This window comes from Vanacampus margaritifer, chromosome 9, assembly GCF_051991255.1.
Source record: "Vanacampus margaritifer isolate UIUO_Vmar chromosome 9, RoL_Vmar_1.0, whole genome shotgun sequence".
Lineage (NCBI taxonomy): Eukaryota > Metazoa > Chordata > Actinopteri > Syngnathiformes > Syngnathidae > Vanacampus > Vanacampus margaritifer.
Genome location: NC_135440.1, coordinates 9495390 through 9522183, shown reverse-complemented (window position 1 = coordinate 9522183; position 26794 = coordinate 9495390). Strand labels below are relative to the sequence as shown.

The window sequence follows — 26794 nt, the reverse complement described above, 5'->3', positions numbered from 1 at the left end:
ATAATGAAAAACAACAGAGAAAGATTGTTATGTAAAGGCAAGTTGGTCAGAAACATACTGAATTAAAAAAAAAACAATGGTGAAAGCAACTGCTTGGCTCTAAATCATTTACTTAAAAAAATAATAATGACATTAACGTGATAGCACAAGAGGCTAACCAGGAAGACATGGAATCCAATATCAAAGCTTTTGTTATTTGGCTGCCACTTTGCCACCGAACCCTCCTCCCTCAGCTCAGTCCAAACTGAAATGATGATTTATGTGAAGGGATATCCACCTTCGAAACGTAACATGGAAAAGAATCTTGACAGTTAAAATGTCATCTGTCAACTGAGAGCGAGATGAGCGTGTGTCTATGTAGAAGCATGCATGTGAAAGACAAGCTTGAGTGTTCAGGGAGGATGAGGTAAGAGCAGTTGGATTGGTGTTCTTCAAGTTTATGTCTATCAGGCCCTCATTGACCATAAACTTATTCATCTTCTGACAGATATGTAAACACACAAGACGCAAACATTTTACACTGCCCGCTTTCAAATGTGCTAGTCAGGTATTAAAACTACTTCCAAGGCGAGAACCTTGATTTTAATCGAGGCTGAGACAACACCACCACATGTGCTAAGTCCTAAACAGAGCACATTATTCGTGGTTCATTTCTGTGTGTGTGTGTGCAAAGTTGGGAGATGCAATAAATTCTGTGTTTGTGCGCAGTGGTATACTTATATGACTAAAGGTGAAAATACAGACTATTTTTTCCAAATATGGCCCTGATGGGAAGAACATCACAGTTAATTTGATCACACATTCACTTGGATCACATCCCATTTAAAGTGTGCGGTATGTCACGGGGTTTTTCTCCCCTGCTAAGCAGCTCTGCAATCGTTTAACGTCTCTACTTCTCTCGCTCTCCTTTCAGTGACTCTATAGCGTTCCCTTTATTCTGCTCCTGGGTGGTTCAGCAGGGTGACACGACCTGTTAGCTATACACAGACGGGTGCGGAGTACTAAACCGCATGCTGCCTTGGAGGGGGGCAACAAAAAGACAGGGGCAGTTTGATAGAAAGAAGATAAAAGTGAAGAGAAAACTTGACAAGGTCAATAGGTTTCACTTGATAGCATGCATATTTTTAATCCACAGCTACATGTGGTGCCTTTGACAACCATGCTTCTCAACTATTAAAATCAGCATGGTAACATTCTATACAGCTTGACATCAAACGGATTTTCATGTGTCTGCGCATGCCTGTGTACACAGAGTTACATTTTGCTGATGTACAAAAGAAAGTGATGGGGACCATGCAACAATAATGTGCCCCACATGCAGAGCAAATGTGTCTGCAAAGCCACTTCAATAGGCGGATTGGCAAAGGATAAAGGTTTGTTGGCTTATTCAAGTGTGATTCCAAGGGAGTTGTCATGCGCATGCAGTCCTCAAAAACTTTTAATTATGCACCTGCTTTTATAATATTATGCCCAACTCATCGTAAAAAGCAATGTGGATGAACTTAAATCAGATGCAGAAAGTCTCATTAGGGTCAGGATTTGACACAAGACACACTTCAGATTTCAGTTTGCAATGCAACGTGGTAAACAGCTGTCAGACACCATAGGTGCTGAAAAGAATTCATGTATCCAAAGAGAAGCATTTAAAGTCTTTTAAAAAAAGTAGTATTGTTATTCCACACAATACAAATCAAATTGGACAGCTAACAATTTGTTGTATGGAAACTCTGAAGTGGGTTAGGAGTGATCATTAAAGCATACTATGTTAATTATGTAGAGACGCAAAAGTGGCACTACAACCCATTTGGGATCTTGGCTCATAGACACGCTCCCCGACATGAACATCAATGTATCGTTGAACTGACCACACAGAAGTCATGAAAGTCAACAAATTATCTATTGAGAATATGTGAGTGATTCAAAAATTTGTTGAAAAGGAAAATTAAAATTAGTCATGTTTTGAAAAATAAGGCATCTTAACTCCAGCTAGTGTCAGGTGTATTTTAGCAACAAGAAGACCTACTTCCCGCCATGTCCTCTGTTGGTACTCTGACAAAATCATACTCAAATTGAAGAAAAGCCAACTGGAAGACTCCCAAACTGCTGGATTCAGTTACATACTGACTGGCACATCTGTCTCACTCTCTACTGCCCTAGTCAGAATCAGGCAAAATAGGGCATGCATGTTGTTGTGCAGAGGCTATGAGTTACTGCCACTATAACAGTTGAGGTACTATTGCTTAATCAGTTTCTTCTTAACCCTATTCCTGCTATTAGAAAAAAACGTTACACATATTTGGAGGAGGTCCAATGGACCCCGAGTGCATTTGGCTATGTGTTAGTGGTTTAAATTGGATCTTTTTGAATGTATTGGTGTCTGTTGATGGTGAGGAGAAGTTCCCCACTTAAGTTAGTAAACCTCCTGCTCAAGGTCAGCTATTCACTTAAAAACATCATATAAGGAAAAATGTCCAGCCTTCACATTTGGCCTCTCCACAATGCACATGATTACGTCTTAACAATTGATGTATCCAACAGTTCAATAACCTTTCAGTGAGATATGAATGCTAGATCCAATGATCACAGCTTTCTGTCATAATCTCAAATTAGGTTTCCTTACAATCAGGTATTTTACTCTTTGTATCAGTGCCTACAAATATTCATCACCCAGGATGCTTGATGTTGTATGATCCTTTCATACAGATTTCCAGTCAGAGGACGATGTTCTTGTCTTTCTGTCTTGATCTCGGGGCAGAGATAGTACCTTTTCTTTTCAGCAGGCTGCGCTCTGTGTCTCCTCAAGAGCAGCTTTAGAGTGTTTGCATAGTGTTTCTGGCTTTTGGACTTTCCTGGTTTCTTCTTCAACAAGGCTTATTCCGAGCTCCACAAGATTGCCTTCTGCCGGATATACGCCGCCGTACTTGCCTGTCTAGAAAGTTTACAATCCAAAGGACAAAAGCAGCCACTGCACTGACATTAAGGATGTTGTAGAAGAGAACAAGTAGCCACCTGCGTCTGTCTTGCGATTGACTGAGAAGAGGCCAGCCAGGTGGTCAAGATTGTCAACTCCACTCTTTTTATAGTACTGTTGTAGTGGTGATAATAACGGGTTCATATTTTCTCACTCAACATCACTGCCATGATGTGTAGTAGACAATGTAAGAACTGCTGAGTTTGGCTTGAAGACATATGACAAAATGGCGACCCTGCCATCAAACCAAAACACAGAAGAGAACTCTGCTCTGTCCTTCTGGGGTTGCATCTCTGGGGGGATTTCAGGCTTTTTGTCAGGGAACCTACAAGGGTCAGGTGCTGGTCTAGAAGTTCTTCAGCCAAAGGGATGGGGCGGAAGAAGCTGTCTGCAACTATAGTGTGATCTGATCGGTACCATGGACAAACCATATCAGGATTTAGCTATTTTCCTTGGTTGACCTCCCTAGCAGCATCAGGCTGCTTCCTAAGACACATTCGTAGTGCATTCCTAGGACAATTATAGTTTGGAAATCAATTTTGAAAATTGGGGTCCATTGGACCCCAAAAGGATTTCTATATTTAACTGAGAAACCACTATCCATAATTAAATTTCAAGCCACCCCATGCGTTACAAATTGGTTGGGTGAAGATTACATAAAGTATGAATTTGATAGCTCAAATAAGAAGAAAGATACATAAAAATAAAAATAAAAGAAACTGCCTGGAACAGGAATAGGGTTGGACTGGCTAAAATGTGAAAATCAAAAACAAGTTTGTTTTAGTCCTTAAAATGAATAAGTGAAGTCTAAAAGGTGTGAGAATTACTCACAAAATAACCTACTTCACTCATATTGAAATTCTATAGATCCAATCCTAGCTCAGAGCTGGTTTGAGATGCATTCTGCCAATTTCCATCAACTATGACGGTATATGTCTTATCCTTAAATACGCCAGTCTCACCTCAAAAAATAAAACCTTTATACAAACCAATGGTTCTCAGCCAGGACAGCATCCTGGTCTGGTCCAACTGTCATCATGACATTTAAACAAATGCAGGTCTTTTGAATAGGCTGTTACTTTTGCCAAAAGAGTCCACACACGGATGCAAATGGTGACAAACAGCCCAAAAAGCCCATTTAAACATAGTAAGAGAAATTAAAGTTTTAAAATATGCACAACACTTTCATGCCAAAGCGGTTATTGTTGCATGTGTGTGTGCATGTTATCAAAAGTCCAACATAATACTACACTATACTACTATATACTAAATAAGTAATACCAATACCAAAGCTCTGACAGAGGCGCTACTAAGAACATAAAATAAAATTCCTCAACTGCATAGCCACCTGTGGTCTGCAAACACAAAAAAATTAAGACCTGCATCTTGCCATGATTGAAAATAAATTGCCAAGAGCAGCTGGTCCAAATGGTTTATACAGTGTCCCAGAATACAAGCTTGGAAGCGGCAGACATTTTTCCACAGTGTTCATTTTTGTTATTACTCATATCCTGCAGAGGACTAAAAATCATTTCCCTCACTCTTTTCAAAATACAGTGACAAAGACAGCTGTGGGGTTTGGATGGTGGACAAGGTGCAAGCAAGGTGCCTGTCAAAGGACCGCAAACAAGGAGAAGACTATGTTTACACAATTTTATATTCCCTGGCGCAGGTGGGGTCCATCTGTAATGAGATCTCGATGAGAAAATTCAATTTGAACTACAGTAAACCTTTTATAAGTCTAAATGTCAGGTTTTGTTATGTAAAAAAATTGAGACCAACATGGATGATCTTCATAAGCTAGATGGGCTTCCATTTGGCCACCGTATCCCATAACCCAGTTACATGAAGAAGACGGGAGACTGTTGTCGCATTTACTAAGCAGCCAGTACTTGCCAGAAATTCCTGCAGCACCTTCAATGTAGCTGTTGGCCTCTGAACAGCCTCCATGGCCAGTTTGATTCTCATCTTTTCATGAATTTTGTTTTGGATTGTTGTTGTTTTTCCAATGGAGTTGTACAGTGCGCAATAATGGAAGAAAGGGTTTTAAAATCATTTATCTTGGTCTATTTTTTTTTTTTAAACCTTGCCTCAGAACAGGGGAGTGTGGACTTTCAAAGCAGCTGTAGGTAGGAATAATAAATAAGTAAATAACTTCAGGGAGCAAAAGAAAACATGTCAATAAAGTCAATCAGTTTCAACCATCATTACATTGTGCTACTTTCTCTTGACATTTGGCTTATCTGAAACACTTCACTCCGCAGCAGCACCAATATAATCTATTTTAGCGTGATTTATATGCCAGATATCTGAAACTGATAGCCACTGTCTTGGAGCCTGTGATGTTATCACAGTTTCTCTAAATCATTCACTGTCACACCCTGTCTTGATTAAGCAAAGCATACATCACCAAAAGAAAACAAACAATAAGTAGCTGTTTTGTTTTCCAGTTGCAAAACCAACAAAAACAAAACTATTTAAATCAATTTGGATGATGTCCTCAGAGTTCAGTAAACAAAAAACAGAAAGTTGGGCATGTTCTAAATCAATAAGATGATGAAAATGTGTTCCAAATTTGACTCGTACTATACATATATAGTAAATAAGGGGTCTCCGACCAGTTATGCAAAACTATATTTTAGTGGGTGCCAAAACCTGACCTTGGGAATATTATTTTTTATAAATCAAAACCTTTGTCTGATTTATACACACAGATATAATATGTATGTAAAAATGAAATTGTCCATCTTAAAGGGGAAGTCAACCAAAAAAAACATTTTTTGACAATAATATGTACTATGCAGCCCCACTAGTCTAAATACAGTATTCTGGTTAGTATTGTGTTAGTGGAATATGTGTTAAGAAGCAAAATCCAACAGTTTTTAATCAATATCAGAAGGCGGCTATTTTGCTACTTGCTGTTGAGTGAAAATGACATCACAGTTGCCTCTGAGCAACTGTGATGTCATCGTCAGTCAAAAGCAAGTGGCAAAATGGCCGCCCCCTGAGATGGATAACAACGGCTGGATTTTACTTCATAACTCATATTCCACTAACACAATATTAACTAGAATACTGTATTTAGACCAGTGAGGTCACATACAACATTATTGTCAAGAAATGTTTAAGGTTAAATTCTCCTTTAAAGAAAAGTTTTGTCGTGGCAGCAAGACTAGTTTTCTCAGGCAGAATGTCCCTCACATTCACTATAGGTTGCAAGCCAGTGACATATTAAAAAAAATTCAAATGTGTTTTACAGTGGCCATTGTGTAATTAAAGAGGTATTTTGCCTGTATTAAAAGAAAAGCAATAACACCCCATATCACATATGTAATTAGGCCCCATAATTCAATTGATGTTTCAGATCATGTACATAGCCAATCAATTGCACTGACTGCTATGTAAAATCATTGTAATCAAATAATGTGAGCAGTTTTACATGGGCCAAAAGCAATCATGACATCCAGCCAAGAAACCTAACAAACACCTCTGGAGTAAACAGGGAATGAAGATGATGCAGCAGCTAGTTTTCTGGTCACTTTTCAAGGTTTTGCTGTTCCTCAAACTTGTCAAACTTGTTCCATGTGTGCATTTCTCAGTCATCTGTCCTGTAATAACTAAACTAAGAAACAGTAGAGTGAAACTCACTCCTGCTTTCTCCTCATAACTCCCTGTCTCACACACACTCAGCTACACACATGCACCATCTGGAGCACCCTTGACCTAACACACATGCACACACACATTCTCAGGAGAGAGCTTCATTACACAGGGATTACTAAAAGAAATGTTTTAATCAAGTTGTGCAGACAGCTGCAGATCGCAAGGCGAGAAAATGGCAATGACGTGGTTCATCAGGCGTTAAAGGAGAACATATCAAGAGGCCTGTGTATGTGAGGCATGTGCATGAGTGTGTGTGTGCATGAGTATGTGTGTGTGTGTGTATGTGCGTGTGCGTGTGCGTGTATGACAGTGTATGTAGCTTCCTGCCACTGTCTAACATGTCCAGCTGTGTAGGGCGTGTGGGTCATTATTAGGTTAAGAATTATTGTCAGTTATATTTCCAAGTTTTACTCACAGCAGTTGTAAATCATGTCACAGTGGAATGACAAATACAGCGGAGTAATTTTGTTTGGTATCATTCTGGGGCAGAAGACAGAAAATGGAAATACGGACAGTGAAACAGCAAAAATTGGATCGACTTGTTGATGGGAAGCAGTGGAGCAGCACCGAAGTCTGAGGAATTGTGGGGAGGAGAGGAAAGTGGAATGCACACCACAGTGATAATCCATTCAGAGTTGATAATCCATCCACCCTTCCCCGTTTCCCACTGTTTTCCCTCCCTCAAACTTGAGTTCCTCAGATGACTGATTCAGGCATTCAGTCAACAGAACACATCAACACCTGCTCTTAATTTCACCATATTGTTTGCAGCTTTTACAAAACCATTTTACTGTAGAATTGAAATTAAATAAATACTCTTAGGTGGAAAGGACAATGATTTTTAGTTTGAGCTATCAGTGTTGATTTCAGCGAGCAGATGACAAGTTCTGCTTGTTGGAGTTTCATCATAGGCAAATATTCAACCATCCATTTTTCTGCACTGCTTAGCCTGCTTAGGGTCGCTGGAAGCAGGAGCCTGTTCTATCTTCCTGCGGGCAAAAGGCAGACAACACCGTGGACTGTTTGCCAGTCAATCACAGGGCATATCTACTGTAGGAACAGACACTTCACAATCAAATTCACAGTCACACACTGTCACTGAATGGGATACGAACACACGCTTCCTGCACCGAAGTCTGGCCAATGGCTACTGGTAATTGGGCATGGGCCATTACCGGCTTTCTGGTTTATATGGTTTTAAAAAGTCAAGGCTTCAATAACCACAAATATTGTCTTTCGCCGGTGGTTAGTAAAACATTTACATAAGGCATTGGATGGTAATGATTGTACAGTATTGCCTTGTTTAACTAACTAAAGTAGTTAATCCACGCATGTACAATAAGGTTTCAGACAAAGCTCAACATAGCCATACCATATAAACCCTAATTGATGGTCTTTCTTTTATAATTAGACATATTACTTTAAATTATTAAAATACTGTATTAAATACTGTATAACGGATAAATAAAACATAAGTATGTGTCTATCAGTGTAGTATCTATCAAAAAACCATCTTGAGTTGGTTTGTGAAATTTGTGAGTCTTGAGGTGCATAATCAAGGTTCTACATTCTACATTCAGGCCACCTGAAAAATTCATGCAATCATCATTTCATCTTTTTACTGTGCACGTTTTGTTTTGTTTTTTGTCCATCCATCCATCTTCTACCGCTTATCCGGGGGTCGGATCGCGGGGGTAGCAGCTTTAGCAGTGAAGCCCAGACTTCTCTTTCCCCAGTCACTTCATCTAGCTCCTTGGGCGGGATCCTAAGGCGTTCCCAGGCCAGCCGAGAGACATAATCTTTCCATCGTGTCCTGGGTCGTCCCCGGGGCCTCCTGCCAGTGGGACATGTCCAGAACACCTCTCCAGGGAGGCGTCCAAACCAGATGCCCAAGCCACCTCAGCTGGATCCTCAGCACGGAGGAACAGCGGTTCGACTCTGAGTCCCTCCCGGATGACCGAGCTTCTCACCCTTTCTCTAAGGGAGAGCCCGGGCACCCTGCGGAGGAAACTCATTTCGGCCACTTGTATCCGGGATCTTGTTCTTTCGGTCATGACCCACAGCTCGTGACCATAGGTGAGGGTAGGAACATAGATCAACCGGTAAATCGCTACAACGAACCGATACAGAGTCTGCATCACTACAGGCGCCTATCCGCCTGTTGATCTCCCACTCCATTCTGCCCTCTTTCGTGAACAAGACCCCAAGATACTTGAATTCCTCCACTTGGGGCAGGATCTCATCCTCGACCTGGAGAAGGCACTCCACCCTGTTCCAACTGAGAACTATGGTCTCGGATTTGGAGGTGCTGATCCTCAGCCCAACCGCTTCACACTCGGCTGTGAACCGCTCCAGTGAGAGTTGGAGATCGCGGCTTGAAGAAACCAACAGCACCAAATCATCTGCAAAAAGCAGAGATGCAATGCTGAGGCTACCAAACCAGACCTCTCAACGCCTCGGCTGCGGCTAGAAATTCTCTCCATAGAAGTTATAAACAGAATCGGTGGTGGAGGGGATTTTTGTCCCAATGATCCTAGGAGCTATGTTGTCTGGGGCTTTATGCCCCTGGCAGTATCACCCATTGTAAACAGATCCTAGGTGAGGGGGCAGACGAAGCACAGCTCATGGACCTCTTATGATGAGAAAAATATATGGACGCACATTTTGTGTTTGTGTTAAATCCTTCCATAATGACTATAGCCTTTTTATTTGACTTTTATTTATGACACAAACATCTTCCAATTAGCAGATTAACACCTTAGCTGTTCTCATTGGATACTCCTGATAGCCACTGGCCAAAAGTTGTCAGACTGGATTCGGGTTTGAATTGCCTGCCCTCTGTCTGCGGATGTGACGTCATGCGCGCAGTGTGTACATGAAGAAGGGAATGTGCTGTTTCATATTTCAGCCACACATGGCAGTAGCGATTCAAAATTAGATTTCCTGCATTGAGCAGCTTTAAAGCATTACATAATATAATATAAAGACACAAAATAATAAATAATCAACTTGTAGTATTATATCATTAATACACAGGGCTAGTACCGGTCCGGGCCACCACAAAATGGCTCCCAGACAGGGCCACCATTCAATAAAGGTTAATATAGGTCCCTGATATTGTTGATTGGCTGTGACATCATTCACTCTCTGCAGTTGCCAATGAATTACTGTTTAGGGACGGTAACAAATTCCAAATCTAATTGGTCTGATTAGCATACAAAAATTGTCTTATATTCTCATTGTGATCATTATCATTTGAAGTATATTTGCTAAACATGACAACTCAGTGTGGCATTCATCCCCTCGTTCTTGGTTTCGCTTGGAGACATAGACCAGGAGCTGCTAACCTTGACTAACTATGAACAGAAGTAATGAGGCATTACAATCACACCACAAGGATCATGCTTCAGATGCCTCAAGCAGCCTTCATAAATCACCAAATGAGCTAATCTAGAGTCTAGACTACTGGTCCAGACATAGTAATAGACTTTTCAACTTCACATAAAACAATCCTTCAATTTGTGTGAAAAACAGAATCAATTATTGACAATGTAATCGAGTTACAGCAAGAATTAGGTACCAAGGGAAAATAAACTATTTTCGTTCAGAAACATTAACAGGACAAATGAGCTTTTTGTGGCTATATAACATGCACCTGTAATGCCACATGGTCTAAGAAATTATCCGCACTGAAATAGCTGCGCGAGAAACAGGGGCTGTTAAAAGTGCCACATAAAAGCTGACGTGGGTCTGAATTATAGTCTGCAAAGCGACCAGCCACACTAAGGTGCAGGGGGTTTGTTGGTTGGTTGGTTGGGCTGGCGGGCCCCAGACTTGGCCTACCTCCATATGCTGATGTTTTCAGGTGGCCCTGTAGATTGCATGGCATGAGTGTGAGGGGGGCAGCTCTAGGGTAGATCAATGCAGTTGGCACTTCTAACACCCTTTTATAAGTGCCACATCACTCAACAATCTCTACTTTTTATAGCACTGATCTTATCTGGGATTAAAGGGTTTAGCAGCCAGAACAATTGAAACTGAGCACAGGAGAAGTTGGAATTTCTAGACATTGTAGAGAAGTCTATATCAGGCTAAGTATATTGCTGCAGCCCATCTGTTGAATAAAGTTCCTCATGGTCACTGAAATAACGTGAAATTTAAATTTTGACAGGCCAAAAAGCTTCCAGAAGCATATCCCCTGGATATAGGCAAATTTGTAGTTTTTAAGGAAGTTACATAATGTTTACAGACACAAAATGAAGCTTACCAAGAAAAGACTGTACCTACTGTGAAACATGGCGAGTTATGTTCTGGGGCTTTTTTACTACATTTGGCACAACCTGTCTTGAATCTGCGCAGTGTACAATACACTTTCATGACAATGAAGTCTAAACTGCCGCGGACGGACAGACAGACAGATAATGGATGGATGGAAGTGTGCCAATGATTTTGTGTTCATATGTACAGCAATGTGAAAACTTATTTGCAATCTTCTCAAATTCTTACTTTGTTACATGGCTTTCGAAACCACATAATATTTAAGAATTTATAAAAATATCAGGAAAAGATAAGCCAAGTTAACACAAAATGCAGTTTTTAAATAGGTTTATTAAGGGGGGAGAAAATGTTCAAAGCTACCTGGCACTGTGTGGAAAAAGTGCTTGCCCTCTATGTACATTTGTTTTAAAAGATGAGCATTTTGAGTTTTTGACTGATCACACCCAAACCTGATTACCTCCAGATCTATTTAATCAAGAAATCACTTAAATACAACCTGCCTGACAAAATGAAGTCAGCCAAAAGATCTCAAAAAGCTGTATCAAAATTCCACGATCCAAAGAAATTCAATCAAGAACAGATGAGAAAAAGTAATTCACATCTACCAGTCTGGAAAAGGTTAAAAAGCCATTCCTACAGTGAGAGCCATTATCCCCAAATGGAGAAAACATTTTTGAACCCAAGAGCGACAACTCTTCCAGGAGGTCAAAATGGAACCCAGGATAACATCAGAAGAGCTGTGGGCCACCTCTGTTAAGGTGAGTGTTCATGACTCAACGTGGAAGATAGCATTTCAGAAAAAGAAGAAAGATCATTACAACATTCAAACATGGTCTAGGGCTAATTTTCTACTACAGGGTCTGGGCGATTAGGTCTGATTGATGGAAGCATGAATTGTGCTCTCTACCAGAACATCCTTAAGTATGATGTTCGGCCATCAAATTGATACCTCAAGCTGAAGTGAACTTGGGCTCTGCAGCAGAGCAACTATTAAAAACACACCAGGATATCAACTTCTGAATAGTTTAGAAGGGAAAAGGAGAAGAACAAAGAGAAGAAGAACAACAAAGAGAAGAAGAAGAATGAAGAAGAAGGAAGAAGAAAAGAAAGAAGCACTGTACAATACTATATTAGAATGTTATTATGCTAACAGAAGTAATTTACGAAGCCAAAATGTTATGCTGTTTATGTTTCAATATCTCAAAGTTGCCTAATGCAGGAAATTGAATTTCAAATCGCTACGGTCACATGTGGCCGAAAAATGAAACTGTACACTCGATTATTCACGTACACACTGTGCGTGAGACGTCGCATCTGCAGACAGAGGGTGGGAAATTCAAACCCAAATCCAGTCTAAGGTGTTAATCTGCTAATGAAAAGATGTTTGGTTTTTTTTGAAAATGAAATGAAAAGATGTTTGAGTCATAAAGGGTCAAATAAAATGGCGATTGTAAAGATAGTTTTAGGCAGATTGCGACTTAGAGCAGCTTTAAAGTATTGACAAGGATTTGATGTAGTATATAGAGAAAATTAACCACTGTTTAACATACTTGTGGCGGCCGTGGCTCAGGGTGTAGAGACGGTCGTTCAGTAACCAGAAGGTCGGCTGTTCGATCCCCACCCAAGTCAGTGTTGTGTCCTTGGGCAAGGCACTTCACAAACATTGCCTCCAGTGCTACTCACACTGGTGTATGGAAGGTGTGAATGTTTGGTGGTGGTCAGCGGGGCCGTAGGCGAACACTGGCAGCCTCGCTTCCGTCAGCCTGCCCCAGGGCAGCTTTGGCTACTTATGTAGCTTACTGCCACCACAGAGTGGATGTGTAAGTGAATAAATAATGTATCCGTTCCATTGTAAAGCGTCTTTGAGTATCTGATTAGATAGAAAAGCGCTATATAAAGCATTATTATTATCATTGTTATACTGAGACAATATTGTAGCATCAAATTAGGCTTAAACAGTTAGTTGCCATGCTCCTGAGCCCATTCTGTGACAACATTTAAAAAAGGCTCATCCTGTTCACAGTGAACCCAAATTGCAAAAAACTAAGTCACCTTCTTCACCTCTGCTCAGATACTCTGTCGGAGAACCTAACTGTGCGAAGATTCACGTTTACTGTTTAACAACTGCTAATACTATCTGTTAAACATTAGCAGAAGCAATTCAGACAGTGTTACACTATGCCACTAATCAAATGTGCTATGGCTAGAAAAAAAATGGAGACATTTTATCAGGTTGTAAAGATTACAATTCACTACATTGAGGAAAACTGCAGGTTGATTCAGGTGTCCAAGGTTTATCTGATCAAGAAGGTTCTATCCAAGAACTGTATGATTAAAAAAAAAAAAAAAACATGATCTCAAAATTACCCCAATATTTATTTACACAGTCACTCTGCAATCACTTAAGTGCTGCAGTCCAGTTAGCTTAGAAATATTGCGGTTTATCTGAAGAGAGCCAAGATCTGATAGAATAAATCATGCCGAGTAAAGGATAAGGTTGGCAGAGAAAGGATGTCAGAGCAATGTACTTTCCCCACTGAAAGTCCCAAACTGCCCACTGTGCAAGATGAGAATCTTTGTGGTTGAGACCAAGAGCAACATGAGCTGAGAACTGAAAACACACAAGAGAGGAGCTGGACCTTTACAGACGCTCAGTGGTGATCTAAATGTTATTGTAAACAACCATGGACGATTTGAATTAAGTATGTCAAAGGTGTGCTGATTTGTCTGTTCAAGCAAAATATTGAACAGAATCGACTGAACCGCATCGCTTGTCTTCCCTAGTTAAATTCGTCACAATCACATTCCCTTCAAATGGAAAGTCCGGAAGGAGACAGATTTGATACTACTTCCAAATAGTCATCCAATCCCAAAAATATTTAGTATGTACTGAATAAATTTAGTATTACGTATTTGATCCTTACTTTTCATTCAGTTTTCTAGATACAAATTCAGTTTTCTAAATGGAAATTCAGTTTTCTAAATGGGAATTCAGTTTTTCTCAATACAGATGCTGTTTGCTTGATAGACATAGAGGTACTTTAAGAACAGCAGTCGATCGCAGTTGCTCTTTGAACAATTAGCAACATTGTTTGTGAGCACAAGACTTGGGGCTCTTCAGAAAGTCAAATGTCTTAAGCAGCTCTTAACCATTACAAAAATTACGCAAATTGGTCACTCTTGCGTGATAAATTCCATTTGTACCTCCAAGGACCACGAGTAGCCCGTGGGCCTGCTCTAAATATAGCTCATCAGTGATGGTGCTTTTGAGGGAATGCTGTAGAAGTGATCATTAGAAAACACTTACAGAGATTTATAGAAATACTGTGTTGCATTTTGATGGCTCTGTTTACTAACTTGTTATATCATTATTGATAAATTACTGTGAAGGAAAATTAACATGATCAATGTTTTCACAAAGGTGATAACATTTAATTAAAGGTAATCTGAACAAATTTGTTATTTCAGAAGTACAAGTAGTCAGTATCCAAGAAGCAGCTCTCAGTCTCAAAACATTTGCTGACCCCAATCTAAACAATGCAAAATTCTTATCAAAAAAAATACACACAAGTACGTAATTCATGAATTGTGGAAGGCAGGGTTGTTGTTTCTTGTGTCCAACGTTTTGGAAATCCAAGAAACAAAAAGAAACATTAGTGAAATCTCACAAGGTTGCTGCTCTTTTCAACCTAGGTTCCTGTCAAACCTGCTCACCATCATTCCTACAGGCATACACGGTCAGTTTGTGTTAATTAGATTTTGGCTATAGCCAATATGAGGAAGCAAGCCATACCCCCTATGAAAGAAAAGGTCAACCTTAAGTCAAGTTATACTTGAAAGATCTAAAAGTCTTGCACAAGAGCACCCTGTCTATTAATCAGTTGAGGGAAGTAGACGTGCAGTGGGAGCTTGTCAGTGTTATTTCTAAGGGCTGGTCCTAGGACCGAGATCCCCCCCCCCCCAAAAAAAAAATCCAGCATAGCATGATCTGTGAGGTTTTCTTAAAAGAGAAACATAAAGTGAAGAATAACATCCGTTCCAAATCTGAATCCGCTATTTGATGTAGGCAGGACAGAAAAGGCACACTTGAAGATCAAACAAGCAACTACAAGTTTCATATTGAGAACAGGGATGTAAAACAGTCTTGGCATAGACCTGCTCAGAAGGAAGACTAAATGGTAGAGTTCTTGGTTCCTGCGTGACCTAATCTCAAACCTACACATATGACAATTGTCTGGAAAATAAGTCATGAAAAGTTTAAATCATTTGCAGGCCTTTTATATGGGCTAAGTAATGGAGGTGAAATTAATTCCAAGTCAGGCACTTGACTGCAAGGTGGGAGTACGCAATTTATATGCTTTTTGTATACAGTGGTACCTCGGAGTTTGAACATAATTCGTTCCTGCGAAGTGTTCAAAGTCCGAATTGTTCAACCTCCGAAACATTTTTTCCCATAGGAAATAATGTAAATGCAATTAATCCGTTCCCAAGATCCAAAAACAGAAAATTCCTATTTTAATTTCTATTTGTGTGTTTTTATATTTACAGTACAGTACAGTATTTAAACAATAAAAATACTTTACCTTACCTGTTGTGGTGTGATGGCATCAGTGGATGATAAATGCTATGTTAAGGCTAGCTTAGTTCAGTCCTGAGTTTGTGTCTTTTACATTGGGCATATTGGTAGACTACTAAGCGGTCCTTGCGTGCGTTAACGTCATGCACGTTGTTGACCAGCTCAGCGGGGTGCTCGTGCCAGTATTTACAGAAGTAGTTACGGTGGTTACAACTAAGCAATAATCTCCTTGCTAATTCCACTGTGGTTTGTAGCTCTGTATGTTTTTCTTTACTGCCACTGTTTTTCTTTGGGCCCATGGAGAAGAAAATTGTCATGGAAAATTCAAAATGCACTCGTGAGTATGAAGCACCTCCGGGAGTGTTCACGATCTGACTGGAAATGAGCAGTGCATTGTCTCAACTACCGCAACGTGAGCATTTGGCATTGCACGGCTTCGCTCGGCTTCACTCGGCTACCCGTTTTCAAGGTATGTTCGGCTTAGCTTGCTTTGCTTGGGTGTTCGAACTCCGAAAATGAGTTCAAACTCCGAGGCATTTTTTACTCAGATTTTTGGGGTTGAAGTCCGAATTGTATGAGTTCCGAGAGGTTAAAACTCCGAGGTTCCACTGTATATATGTTATAAATAAACAAAAAATGTTAAATAAGGTACTGATTTTACCGATATTTCCACATATATTATCTAGTTCAATCAGCTACGTTATGATTCAGACTGATTCTGTACGATGTGCATTGCGCAATGGCTGTATTTAAATACAAAATATGAATTAGCCAGGGATACAGGCAGGACAGGCCGCAGGGGTTCTTGAAAATCCTATTCATCCGTAACATTAGGTACTCACCAGCATGCAGGCTTCTGGATCATCTTCCCATAAAGTGCTGTGCTGAAGGATGGAATAACTGGGATGAGAGGAGGGAACCCGCCTGTACTGTCTTGGCATGTCAGCCCTGCCTGGAACCCAAACACCTAGACAAAAGGACAAATATCAGCAGATGCGCTCATTTAGACGACACATCTACATTGTTGATACATTTTTTTTTTCTCTCCATAAGGTTTCTTAATTATACATCAGAAATGCTTTGACCATTGACAGGTGCATAAGCAGTTACAGAAATTGTTTGATTGCAGTGAATGCCTCAAAAGGTTGTGCAACAAAATATTAAGTTATGAGTACCGCCAGTTTTGTCCAGGCCTGTTTCATTAGTTGTTTTGTTTTTAAATTATGTTGAATGACAAATCAAAAGTAAAGGCTGATATTTTGATTGCTTAATTTTCAATACATTTGTTGTTATCGTCACGTACGTTTCAAGTGATTTCCGTGACCAATGTGGGCTTTTCTTTCATTGACAGAGGGTTACCAACCATTTTGTCCACACGTGTAGTTTGTGTGAGTTAATTCAACTTTTAAAAATTGAACACAGTTAGCAGTGTTTGTAATTTAAAAGTCTAGTTCCGAGCAATTGAATGCAATAGTTCAGTTATCTTTAGTGCATGCAAGCATCTTGAATCCACAGTGTATGGGTCTGTTTCAATGCTGCAATAAGATGGTCTCAGTCTTGATAGAGGGGCATTCTAGAGAAGACATACAAAACTAAAATAATGAGTGCGAGTCGACCACCACACGATACAGGACAATAAATCCATCTTATATAGTACAATAAATTAATCTTGCTCAAATTAATTTTTGTGTTTTGTTTTTAACAGAGGCTATAATTTAAAAATAATAATTTAAAAAGGGGGGGGGGGTTCCTCTTTTCAAGAAAATGCACCCGTTGAGCCTCCCCCTCAAGCTGATTTTACTTATTTTCAACAGCTGTGGGGGTGGGATAATGGCTTACCACCATCATCAAAACAGACACCTAAACTCTGACAACCAGTCTCCATAAAACACAGATTAAGATAAGACTTAGTATATACCCATTTCAAGTCACTTCCTGAAATGAGTGAGCTGTGGCCAGACTGACCTCCACTAAGTAATGGTCCCACTCTCAAAATACAGAAGTGGAATTTGACTGCTTAATTGCAGAATTGGCAGATGTTCATTGGCTGTTTGGTTAGAATGATCCACATCCACTGACCAGATGATTGTTAACCCTGAAGTGACCCTGTGATAAGGACTAACAGCATGACATCCCGCAAACATCCTGCCTTAAAAAAATACTTACGGGCCATCTCAAGACCAGAGTGGAGGTGCCCAGAATAATATAGGATATATCTGCTAGCTTTCCACACATTAGTAACGTCGCTTTAATTCATCATACAGAAAAAATAAATAAATAATCAAAAACGGGGGAAATAACAGGAAAAAAAATACATTGAACATATGTGTCAGTAGATTGCACACTTCTAAAACGGCAACTTTTAATTAGTTAAGTGCTTTTAACAGCCATAATTAATATGCTACTGTGTATAGATGTGTTCATGTGACATGATGGTGATCACACAGAACTTGCAAGCCTTGGCCACTGCTCCACTGTTGACAAGAAGTAATGTGTCCTATTGCCCAGGTCTTGTCTTTTCTGTCTGTACATCCAACAGCAAGTGCAAGCAAAGTCAAAAAACAAGTAGACTATGTCTTACAAGTGTGTCAGCGTACAAATGTTTATACTGTACTATAATTATAGCAGTTTGTAAAATAAAGAATATGATTTTAAAGAATGCAGACCCCTGCCAAGGAGGTGTACAAATCAGTAATGTGTAGATCACCTTGTGGAATCTGTCAATATAAAATATCACACAAACATATAATGGAACACACCAGTATATGCCGAACTAACTAATTACACCGTAAAACTAACACAGCAAAATGGGAAGGTCATAGTGCTAGCAGCAATAGTGGTCTTTAGCATCCCATTGAATGCCTGAGAGGGACCAGAGCAGGACTGGTACTCATCAGGAAGCTCACAGTGCTAAGATTTTTATGACCAGGTGGGAAAAGGTCATCAAGGTCAGTAAAGGGTCATTTGCAACATATCAGGGTGGAATTAGTGTGGCCATTTAGTTCTTTGACTATAGATATTGGACGTGGGTCTTAAAAAAAAGAAAGAAAGAAAAATCAGGTGTAAAAACATTGTGCAAATTTAACATTTTTAATCAGATCTGGTGGAGCTTCTTTAGGAACTTTATTTTTGGAAAGGTAATATAAAACTAACTTTTTATTAGTAGTATTTAGTATAACATTTTGCCAAATCGTATCTTGATAAAAAGGAGACCTGTCCTTTACTACAGTGAACTGGTGAAATGTATCAGAAGTAATGCAACAATTTATACATTTCCCATTTACCTTGAGGTAAAAATGTGCGTAGCAGTGATGTAGGAGGTTATCAGGAGGCTGGTTGAGAGCGCTAACAGTGCTGACCAATTCCAGTGCATACATCGGGACCGAATATTCAACATTCACTCTCTCCACCTGGAACTGTACAGACGGTAGGGGGCGCACTGGCTGAAATGTTGATGTGTTGACCAGTCCTGGTGTAGCCTAGGAAATTAAATATTGCGGGAAAGAACAACGTAAAAGTGAGTATACAAATTTTTCAGTGTTTTCTTCAGTTGTCTTTGTATAATCAACTGGTACTCCTTTGAGAACCACGGAAAACATTTTATGTGCACCCTTGATAATAATCTAAACAATATTGTGTAGTGTGCAACTTGTCACACAAGACGTGTAAGCGCCATCCGGCTTTTGCACTGAGCAACAAGAGTGACGTGGTACCGACACAGTAGCAATACAATTGTAGTCAATGTGCCACAATACTTCACAAGGCCTAATCTACCCAACACTAGTTAGTGTTGGCTTGTTAACGATACTGAAAAAACAGGTGGTGTAGTTCACCTTGCAAGACTAAAGACACATAATTTGTTCACTTGTCTTTTTGGTCCATTAATTTTTCAATTTGCTGCCATGTAAACAGTATATTGTGTACTTTATCCCATGCATATTGGTTACTGTTGATGTTGGAATGAAATACATCTGTAGAGCTAAACAATACATTGTTTGAGCATTGATATCACTGAATGCGTAATAATCACAATTGCAGGTCCAAGCTGTTTTCAAGCTTATCTGTCAAGGTTGCAAGGTGTACCAGTAAGATGGTGCCACTCTACCTCACCTTTCAAGACATACATACATATTTTACAAGTTTTTTTTCTCTCTCTCTCTCTTTTTTTCAGCCAGCGAAGAGTTTTCATTTTCAACCAAATATTTTCAAGAGTTTTCAGAAAAGGGTATTCAACCAAGGATTACAAATATTTGACCAATTATTTTAGTGTCCCTGAAATCAAGTGATTGTGTTTTTAAAAAGGGCTTCAGTTGTTCAAATGTTTGTGCAATATTTTTTGTTTAACTCACTATAATAAAGCTGAACATCTGCACGGCAGATGCATCCGAATTGTTTCATTTAAATTCATTTTGGTACTGTACAAAACCAAAACTAGGAAACTAATTTCTCTGTCCAAATACCAGTGAACCAAACTATATAAGATGTAACATGAATGAGAAACGTCTTGAGTATGTTTTATTGTTTGTACACTCACCTTGCCTCCTATAATGACAGGCATTAGCATGTGAAGAAGGTTGAATTCAGCCATACAAACTGTGACTGAGACTTGGAGGAGTGTGAGACAAGTGAGTCTGGTGGGGATAAACTCCTCTAATCTTGAAATCTCTTCTGGAGTGACTAGACAACAACTCTCCTCCACCAATTCTGCAGACATGATCAAGTTTGTAAGCAATACTAGTAATGATAATTAAAAACATAAGAAAAAACTTGACTGCTTACATATTGCTAGGGTATAGTGAAGAATAATGGTCAAATGTGCCGATGTGTAAAAATTCATGGTCTCTTCAAAATAACACAGCTACTATTGTTGAAACTGCTGACAACAAAAATTAGCCTTGATTACAATTAAACATCTGGAGACATCCAGATGTAGAGCAGCTGGCACAAGATCGCCAGGATTGGAAAAAAAAAATGGTTCATATGGTCAGCTCAATGCACAGGGACGGGATTCCCCGACACTCGCTTGAGGACTGATGAATGAATGAATGAATGAATGAGATATCTAAATGACTGCTTCCGTGCTCCCAATCCAACCTGATGGAGGTTGCTGCAATTGAGCAATGGCGTAGTAATTTGTTTTGTTTTTGTTTTGTCATTTTCATGTCATTATGGAGTGTTGTGTGAAAATATATAGGGGGAAAAAAAAATTAAAATATAAAAAGTGAAGCACTGTGAGTTGACTCCATGTGTTATAACATTCGCTCATGCCCAAATGTTAACACAAGGAAAAGAAAAAAAGAACCTCATATTTGTCTTTGTATTAGTTGTGTTTATCTGTTATTTAGTTAGCAGGCTACTTCCCATTCCATGGAGTAGTAGTGCATAATAGTGCAGAATGTTCCAAAGTGACTAACTTGGCAAGTGTCCACTTGAGATGAATTAGTAAGGCTAAGGATTTTTTTTATTAATAAGGAATCATTTAAATTTTTGGTATCAGTCGTTTAACTAAGGAAAGGGTAGACCGCCCAAAATGGCTGAGATCAGTGATCCATATGAAGATAAGAAAGAACACACAAACAACATGTAGCATTAGTCATCTGAATTAACGACCTCATTTTGAATTATCTATCACACATGCTAAGTAAGACCTACAGATTTGATCATTTTACTGCAATGAGAATTATTGCTTTTGATATTACACAGACACACACATACCATATTCTTTCAAAATATCCTAGGGATGAACTCGACAGTGTTGCAAGGCTGATCACTACAGAGGTGTTTGGCTCACCCTCCCTTATACAGTCCAGAAGGTCACTACTTTCATGTACAACGATGTGGTGAAAGATGGGTTGCGCAACAAAATAACAATGTGATGAAGATATTGTAAAGTGCAAACTTATGACGCTTCTGACCGCTGGTAGAATGGAGCAGAAATTGTATTGCATCAGTTCAATGTAGGCAGCAATATTAACTATGAGATGTCGAGGGTGATATGTCACTCCAGAAAACCAACAATGTGTGTGTCGACAAGTCTTACCTTGCTGCGGTTTACTGTAAGGCTCATACTCATGGTCCATGGCACAGGTGATCATTTTAAGTATACGATGGACAGCGCTACTGTGAAGTTTGATGTCTAAAGGTCCAACCACAAGTCTCTTGATGGATGCTTCTTGAATAGTTGGCACTGCCTCTTCTACATTCACCGCAGAGAAGTCCTGAGTATCTACCAAGAGAAAGATTCATTGTGTAATAGGGCTGTTTTTTTTTTTAAAAAATCCAATAATCAATATCAAATCAATTTGCCTTTTCGAGTCTGATATAGATCCATAAAACCAAGTATCAATTATTTTTAATCTCTTTTTCCCATTAATTTATAAGAATATAGAATTCTAAAGGCCTTTTTTTTTTTGGGACTGTTTTCTTGAAATTCACTGTTGACATGAATTTTAAAGTATTTTCTTGCATTGCACATTAAGAAAATTCAGAATTATATTTTCAATTATTGTATTTGAATTGTGAAAATATTTTCATCTCATCCTTGCTGATGTCAATGTTTCTGTAACACTCAATTGATTATAACAAGTTACTTTCATTAATGAACTAAATCATTATGATTTAACCAGTTACTTCCTCCACTGAATTTAATTTGGAATTTTTTACATATCCTTGATATTTAAGAATTGACATTCCATAATTATTCAATATCAAATTGAATTGAAGTGAATCAAATCAAATAGAAAACTAATCTAAATCAAATCAAACTGCACTTGTTAATTGAGATTGAATCGATTGAGGAAATTTGAATCGACAGCACTATTATGTACCTCAAATAAACTAAAGTTTAGATACACTTCATTGCCACATTAGACAAATTATATTTTACCAATTTGTGGAATGCAGTATTCCATAAAGGCAAACAAACCTGAGCAGCTCCTAAACAGTCCTCATGTTGTCCGCCTGCTGTTACAGCAAAACTAGTCATACAAATGATAATCATCAAATGCAGCAGCAACTGCGTAGTCTGATTGGCTGATTTGTGTACACACAGGAAGTATAACTGTCTCCCACTGTGGATCACATCTAGTCTGTGAACAAACACAGTGCAGCTCAGCATCTGAGTAGCAGCAGTCATGGCTAGCGATATGGTTTTGGCTGAACTTGGACAATTATTTGAAAAGGCATAACCCGAATGTGAATACCAGTGCAGTGCAAAAAATAAAGAAATAGAGCTGTGTAAATGCAAATTCCACCTGCATGCGAAGAAAGAAAAAATGTGAATGCAATTGGTGTTTTTGTAGCATAATTCAGACTGTTCAAACTGTTGTCCGCATCCTTCATTTCCTAAAGAAACAAATGATTGATATTGCATTTTCAAAACAAAACAAAACAAAACGCAAGGTTTCTTTAGTAAGTCTGGTTAAAAATCTATTTACTCAAAATACAAAGGAGCTGTTTTATATTTTATTCCCTTTACAGAAACATACATACTGAACCGTGATTTTTGGCATACACCAGAGCTATTCAAACAGACTATTCACTTGCAAACTAAATTCCTTTTGCATGTACACGCTTCAAGTGATCGAATAACGAGAGTTGCTTTTCTACGCAGGCTGCGCCATTCAATTCACAAGAGACGAAGTTCGTCTACTGCCAATATTGATATCAACTCACTAAAACTTTTTAATTAATTTCTTAATCAAATAAAACATATCCTCTACCTCTTGCACAAAATTAGGCAATTGCAATGATGTTGAGTGGTGCAAGGATTTGATACAGCCCAAAGGAATCAGCTCACACAGCATTAAACTCTTGAATGATGAGTATACCAAATGTCCACTCGCACAGCTGTCCCTTCAGTCTCTGCAGGCCTCTGTTCCAGAGGTCCACTTAAAAGACTGTGCTCCCCAGCAATAAAAGTGAAGAAATTAAAAATAAAAGGGGTGGATGAATGGAAGACAGGGAGCGAGAGGACAAAGGGTCACAACTCGCTTTAAGTTCCACCGCCACAGAACATTCTTTTAGTTAAGAACTCAAGAGAAAGTAGAAACTACTTTCTCAGCTAAAATAGCTCTCTGGTGGAGAATATTTTTTAGATAAAAAAAGGGGGGGCGTACTGGCAATGCCACTTCCTCAGATTTCAGTCAGAAGAATTAGGGATAATATCAAACATATGGCTACAGTTGAATAGTCAGTGACATAATGCAACACGGACTATACTAAGGATTTAAACAATTTAAAGAGTGTCTCCATTTCTCAAGATTAAAAAGAAAGTTACTTGATTTTGAAGTCAATAGTAAGTGTGACCTATGTTGGTTAGTGTTTCAGTTGACTCAGAGTTTATGTTAATCTTGTGCCAATAGAGACTAATTTGTTTGGATGACACTGGATCTGGGCCGTGTGCGGGAAGGAGGGAAACACTGACAGAGGAGAAGCATTCCATTTGACAAGGTAACCACAGTCATCCCACAGGAGTACTGACACAATTCCTACTGTAAAATATAACTATGACAGCTAAAACTGACAGAACCAATGATTTTTTTGTTGTTGTAATTTTGGATTCTCATGTAACAAATTTTTTGCTCAAACAGAAATGAACAAAACTGATTTTGTTTAAGTATGATCAACAGCCAGCCAGCCCTTTTTTTCACACAAAATTCCATGACTGAGTGTCTTACAACATTGTTTCCTGACCAAACTGGTCAGACTTGATAAAGACACAGTCATGTGTTCTAATCAATAGTGGACAATTTATTAATTTAGTAAATGTTATTCCATCTTTTAATTATAATTTCTGCATAGACAAAAGTACTACAATATGTCAGACCTATAATGCAACATTGCCAAACTAAATTCATGCCAAAATCCAATCCAATTCTCCAGAAGGAGGATCATTTACTGTCCAGGTGTTGAATCATGCACAATAAGCCTCTGCAAACTGCACGAGAAACGACAGACAATTTGGCAAGAATTCAACTTCAAATAGATTCCACTTCAACATTTGTCTGTCAGACTGGATTGGCCCTTGAATCAAGCCAAAACCACATGGTCTCTCTGGAGTTCTGAGCCGATATAAATCTTTAATGTCAGTCAGACTTCATCATGTCTGAGAATCCCTCTTATAGGTTTACATCATACATGGCCAACAAATTCAAATACTTAACAATCCAACAGTATCAAAACTCATTTGTAGGTCCAATGAATTATTTCAGTGTGACAAAAATTGTATCGCTCAATGGAAACTTTCGGTCTCTCTGACGCTGAAGAATGAGGAAGCACATCTGACTCTTAACACTTGCCAAAAAGAGTGACACCTAATTAGGGAAGACGGTCCTAGTATTCACTTTCTCAAGGGCTTACAGGTAGAGAGGCAGGGAAGGGACAGTGTTTCAACAAGCACGGGGAGAATGAAACTCAAATATGTGTCAGCAGACTAAACACTTTCGTGACAGTTGCCCTCAAGGTAAGTTGTGAGGGTGAGAGAAAGGACAGGAAGGGTCAAGGACCAGGTGGCTGTGACTCAAACAAGACAATCTCTTTATTCAAGTATCCAGGGGGATTGTTTGATGGAGAAGAGAGAAAGGGAGAAAAGGAATGATGAAGAAGGAGAATGCAATAGAAAGCACAAGACAGATAGGAAGAAAGGCAGGGCAGGCCACAGCAAAAGAGAACATGACTAGGATAAAGAAAGAGAGAGAAGAGGTGGCAAGGTTAGCAAACACACTCAATGAGGAGGAATGATTTAAGACAATACCCTTGCTGCTGCTGTTCTCCATTGTGTAGAGGTAATCCAAGTAGAAAGCACCAAAGCGCTGCATGCCTGCTATCTCTGTGTAGGTCTCCTGTCAAACAAAAGAGCAGTTAGATAAACATGGCAGTGAGGGAGCAAACATGCTGATAGCCTTCAAGAGTGGCAATGACTGGGGTCATCTTAGATACGACAAATGGGGGTTAAAAATCCAATATAAAAAATAAAAAAAAAGACTCATTGATGGGTTGAGCTGAAATTTTTCGTTGCGCTATGAAAAAGGTGTATGATGTTAAGTATTGCCCAAAATTAGATGACACTCCTAACTATCTCAGGTTACATATACTCAAATCGAGAAAGAAAACATTTTTTTATTGGGAACGCAGCCAATTCATGTAGAGTACAGCGGCTGTAAAAAAACTAAACAAAAAAAAAAGCGGTCCATTATGGTGGCATAAAGTATGAAAATCGTAAGGGGTTCTCACTAAAATTTATTTAGACTTACGTAAGCACGAGCTAACCATAGTCTGAAAATAAAAGGCGGTCCATTATGGTGGCATAAAGTATGAAAATCGTAAGGGGTTCTCACTAAAATTTATTTAGACTTGCGTAAGCACGAGCTAACCATAGTCTGAAAATAAAAGGCGGTCCATTATGGTGGCATAAAGAATGAAAATCGTAAGGGGTTCTCACTAAAATTTATTTAGACTTGCATAGGCACGAGCTAACCATAGTCTGAAAATATCAAAACAAAAATGCGACGTTTTTTTATTTTGTTCATGTCATAAGGTTGGCTCTCATAGTTGCCTCAACAAAAAAAAAAAAAGTCACTTAATGTCCAAAAAACAGTGAACAACTGTCACCAAAATGCAGAGGTGGTTATCATAGTCTAGAAATATTAGAACGAAACAATGCAAGGTTTTGGATTATATTAACGTCATAAGCGACAGGTATATTGCTGATGCTGACTCTACCAGTCCGTTATAGTGAAGAATTTATTTGGATTATGGACGGCAAGCGTTTTTGTCATTAAGCTTTAGTGAGCGCCATTGGAGAGGTTTGCAGCGGTTGAAGTTGACATAAGTGGACCCAATTTCACCAAATTTTGGTGAAGGTTGATTGCAGTTCATGACATCAAGTGGCGCGAAGCTCGTTTACATCATGTGACTGCCCCGGCCTGTAATGTACATGGTAGTGGGAAGTAGTGGGCTTGGCTGGCTCCTACGTCTGCTTTAAGCTAAAAAAAAGACTGCGCCCAACCTCTTAGTAAAAAACGCTACCATCTTTATTATTGTCGCCACAGAGCTTTTAATACAGAATTCGGAATCTATATACACATGTACGTTGTCGCTAGCCTCTCTTATATGTCAGGGCTTTTCCTTAGAGGCAGGTACAAAAATCGATCATCCAGGAGAGACATACACAAAAAGACTTGCTGGTATAATAATTGCAGAGAATCGTAACTCTTAACCTTGCTAGCAAGCTGAATTGTCGCGGTATTTGTGAGTTCACAAACTCCGGAGAATACATCTTACGTTTGCAACCAAACTTTTTTTAG

The 26794-nt window shown here is 39.1% G+C and overlaps 1 protein-coding gene across 3 annotated transcripts in view; it reads right to left on the bottom strand.

The window, feature by feature from the left end:
- vps13b (vacuolar protein sorting 13 homolog B) overlaps nt 1-26794 on the bottom strand; it is a 349203-nt gene that overhangs the window by 274928 nt on the left and 47481 nt on the right. For all 3 annotated transcript variants that reach the window (XM_077574861.1, XM_077574863.1, XM_077574862.1), the window contains 5 exons: nt 25243-25330; nt 21529-21714; nt 20023-20192; nt 18773-18967; nt 16331-16455 (listed from right to left, as the gene is read on the bottom strand). In XM_077574861.1, the coding sequence (XP_077430987.1) occupies nt 16331-16455; nt 18773-18967; nt 20023-20192; nt 21529-21714; nt 25243-25330 (764 nt within the window). The remainder of the gene's footprint in view (nt 1-16330; nt 16456-18772; nt 18968-20022; nt 20193-21528; nt 21715-25242; nt 25331-26794) is intronic.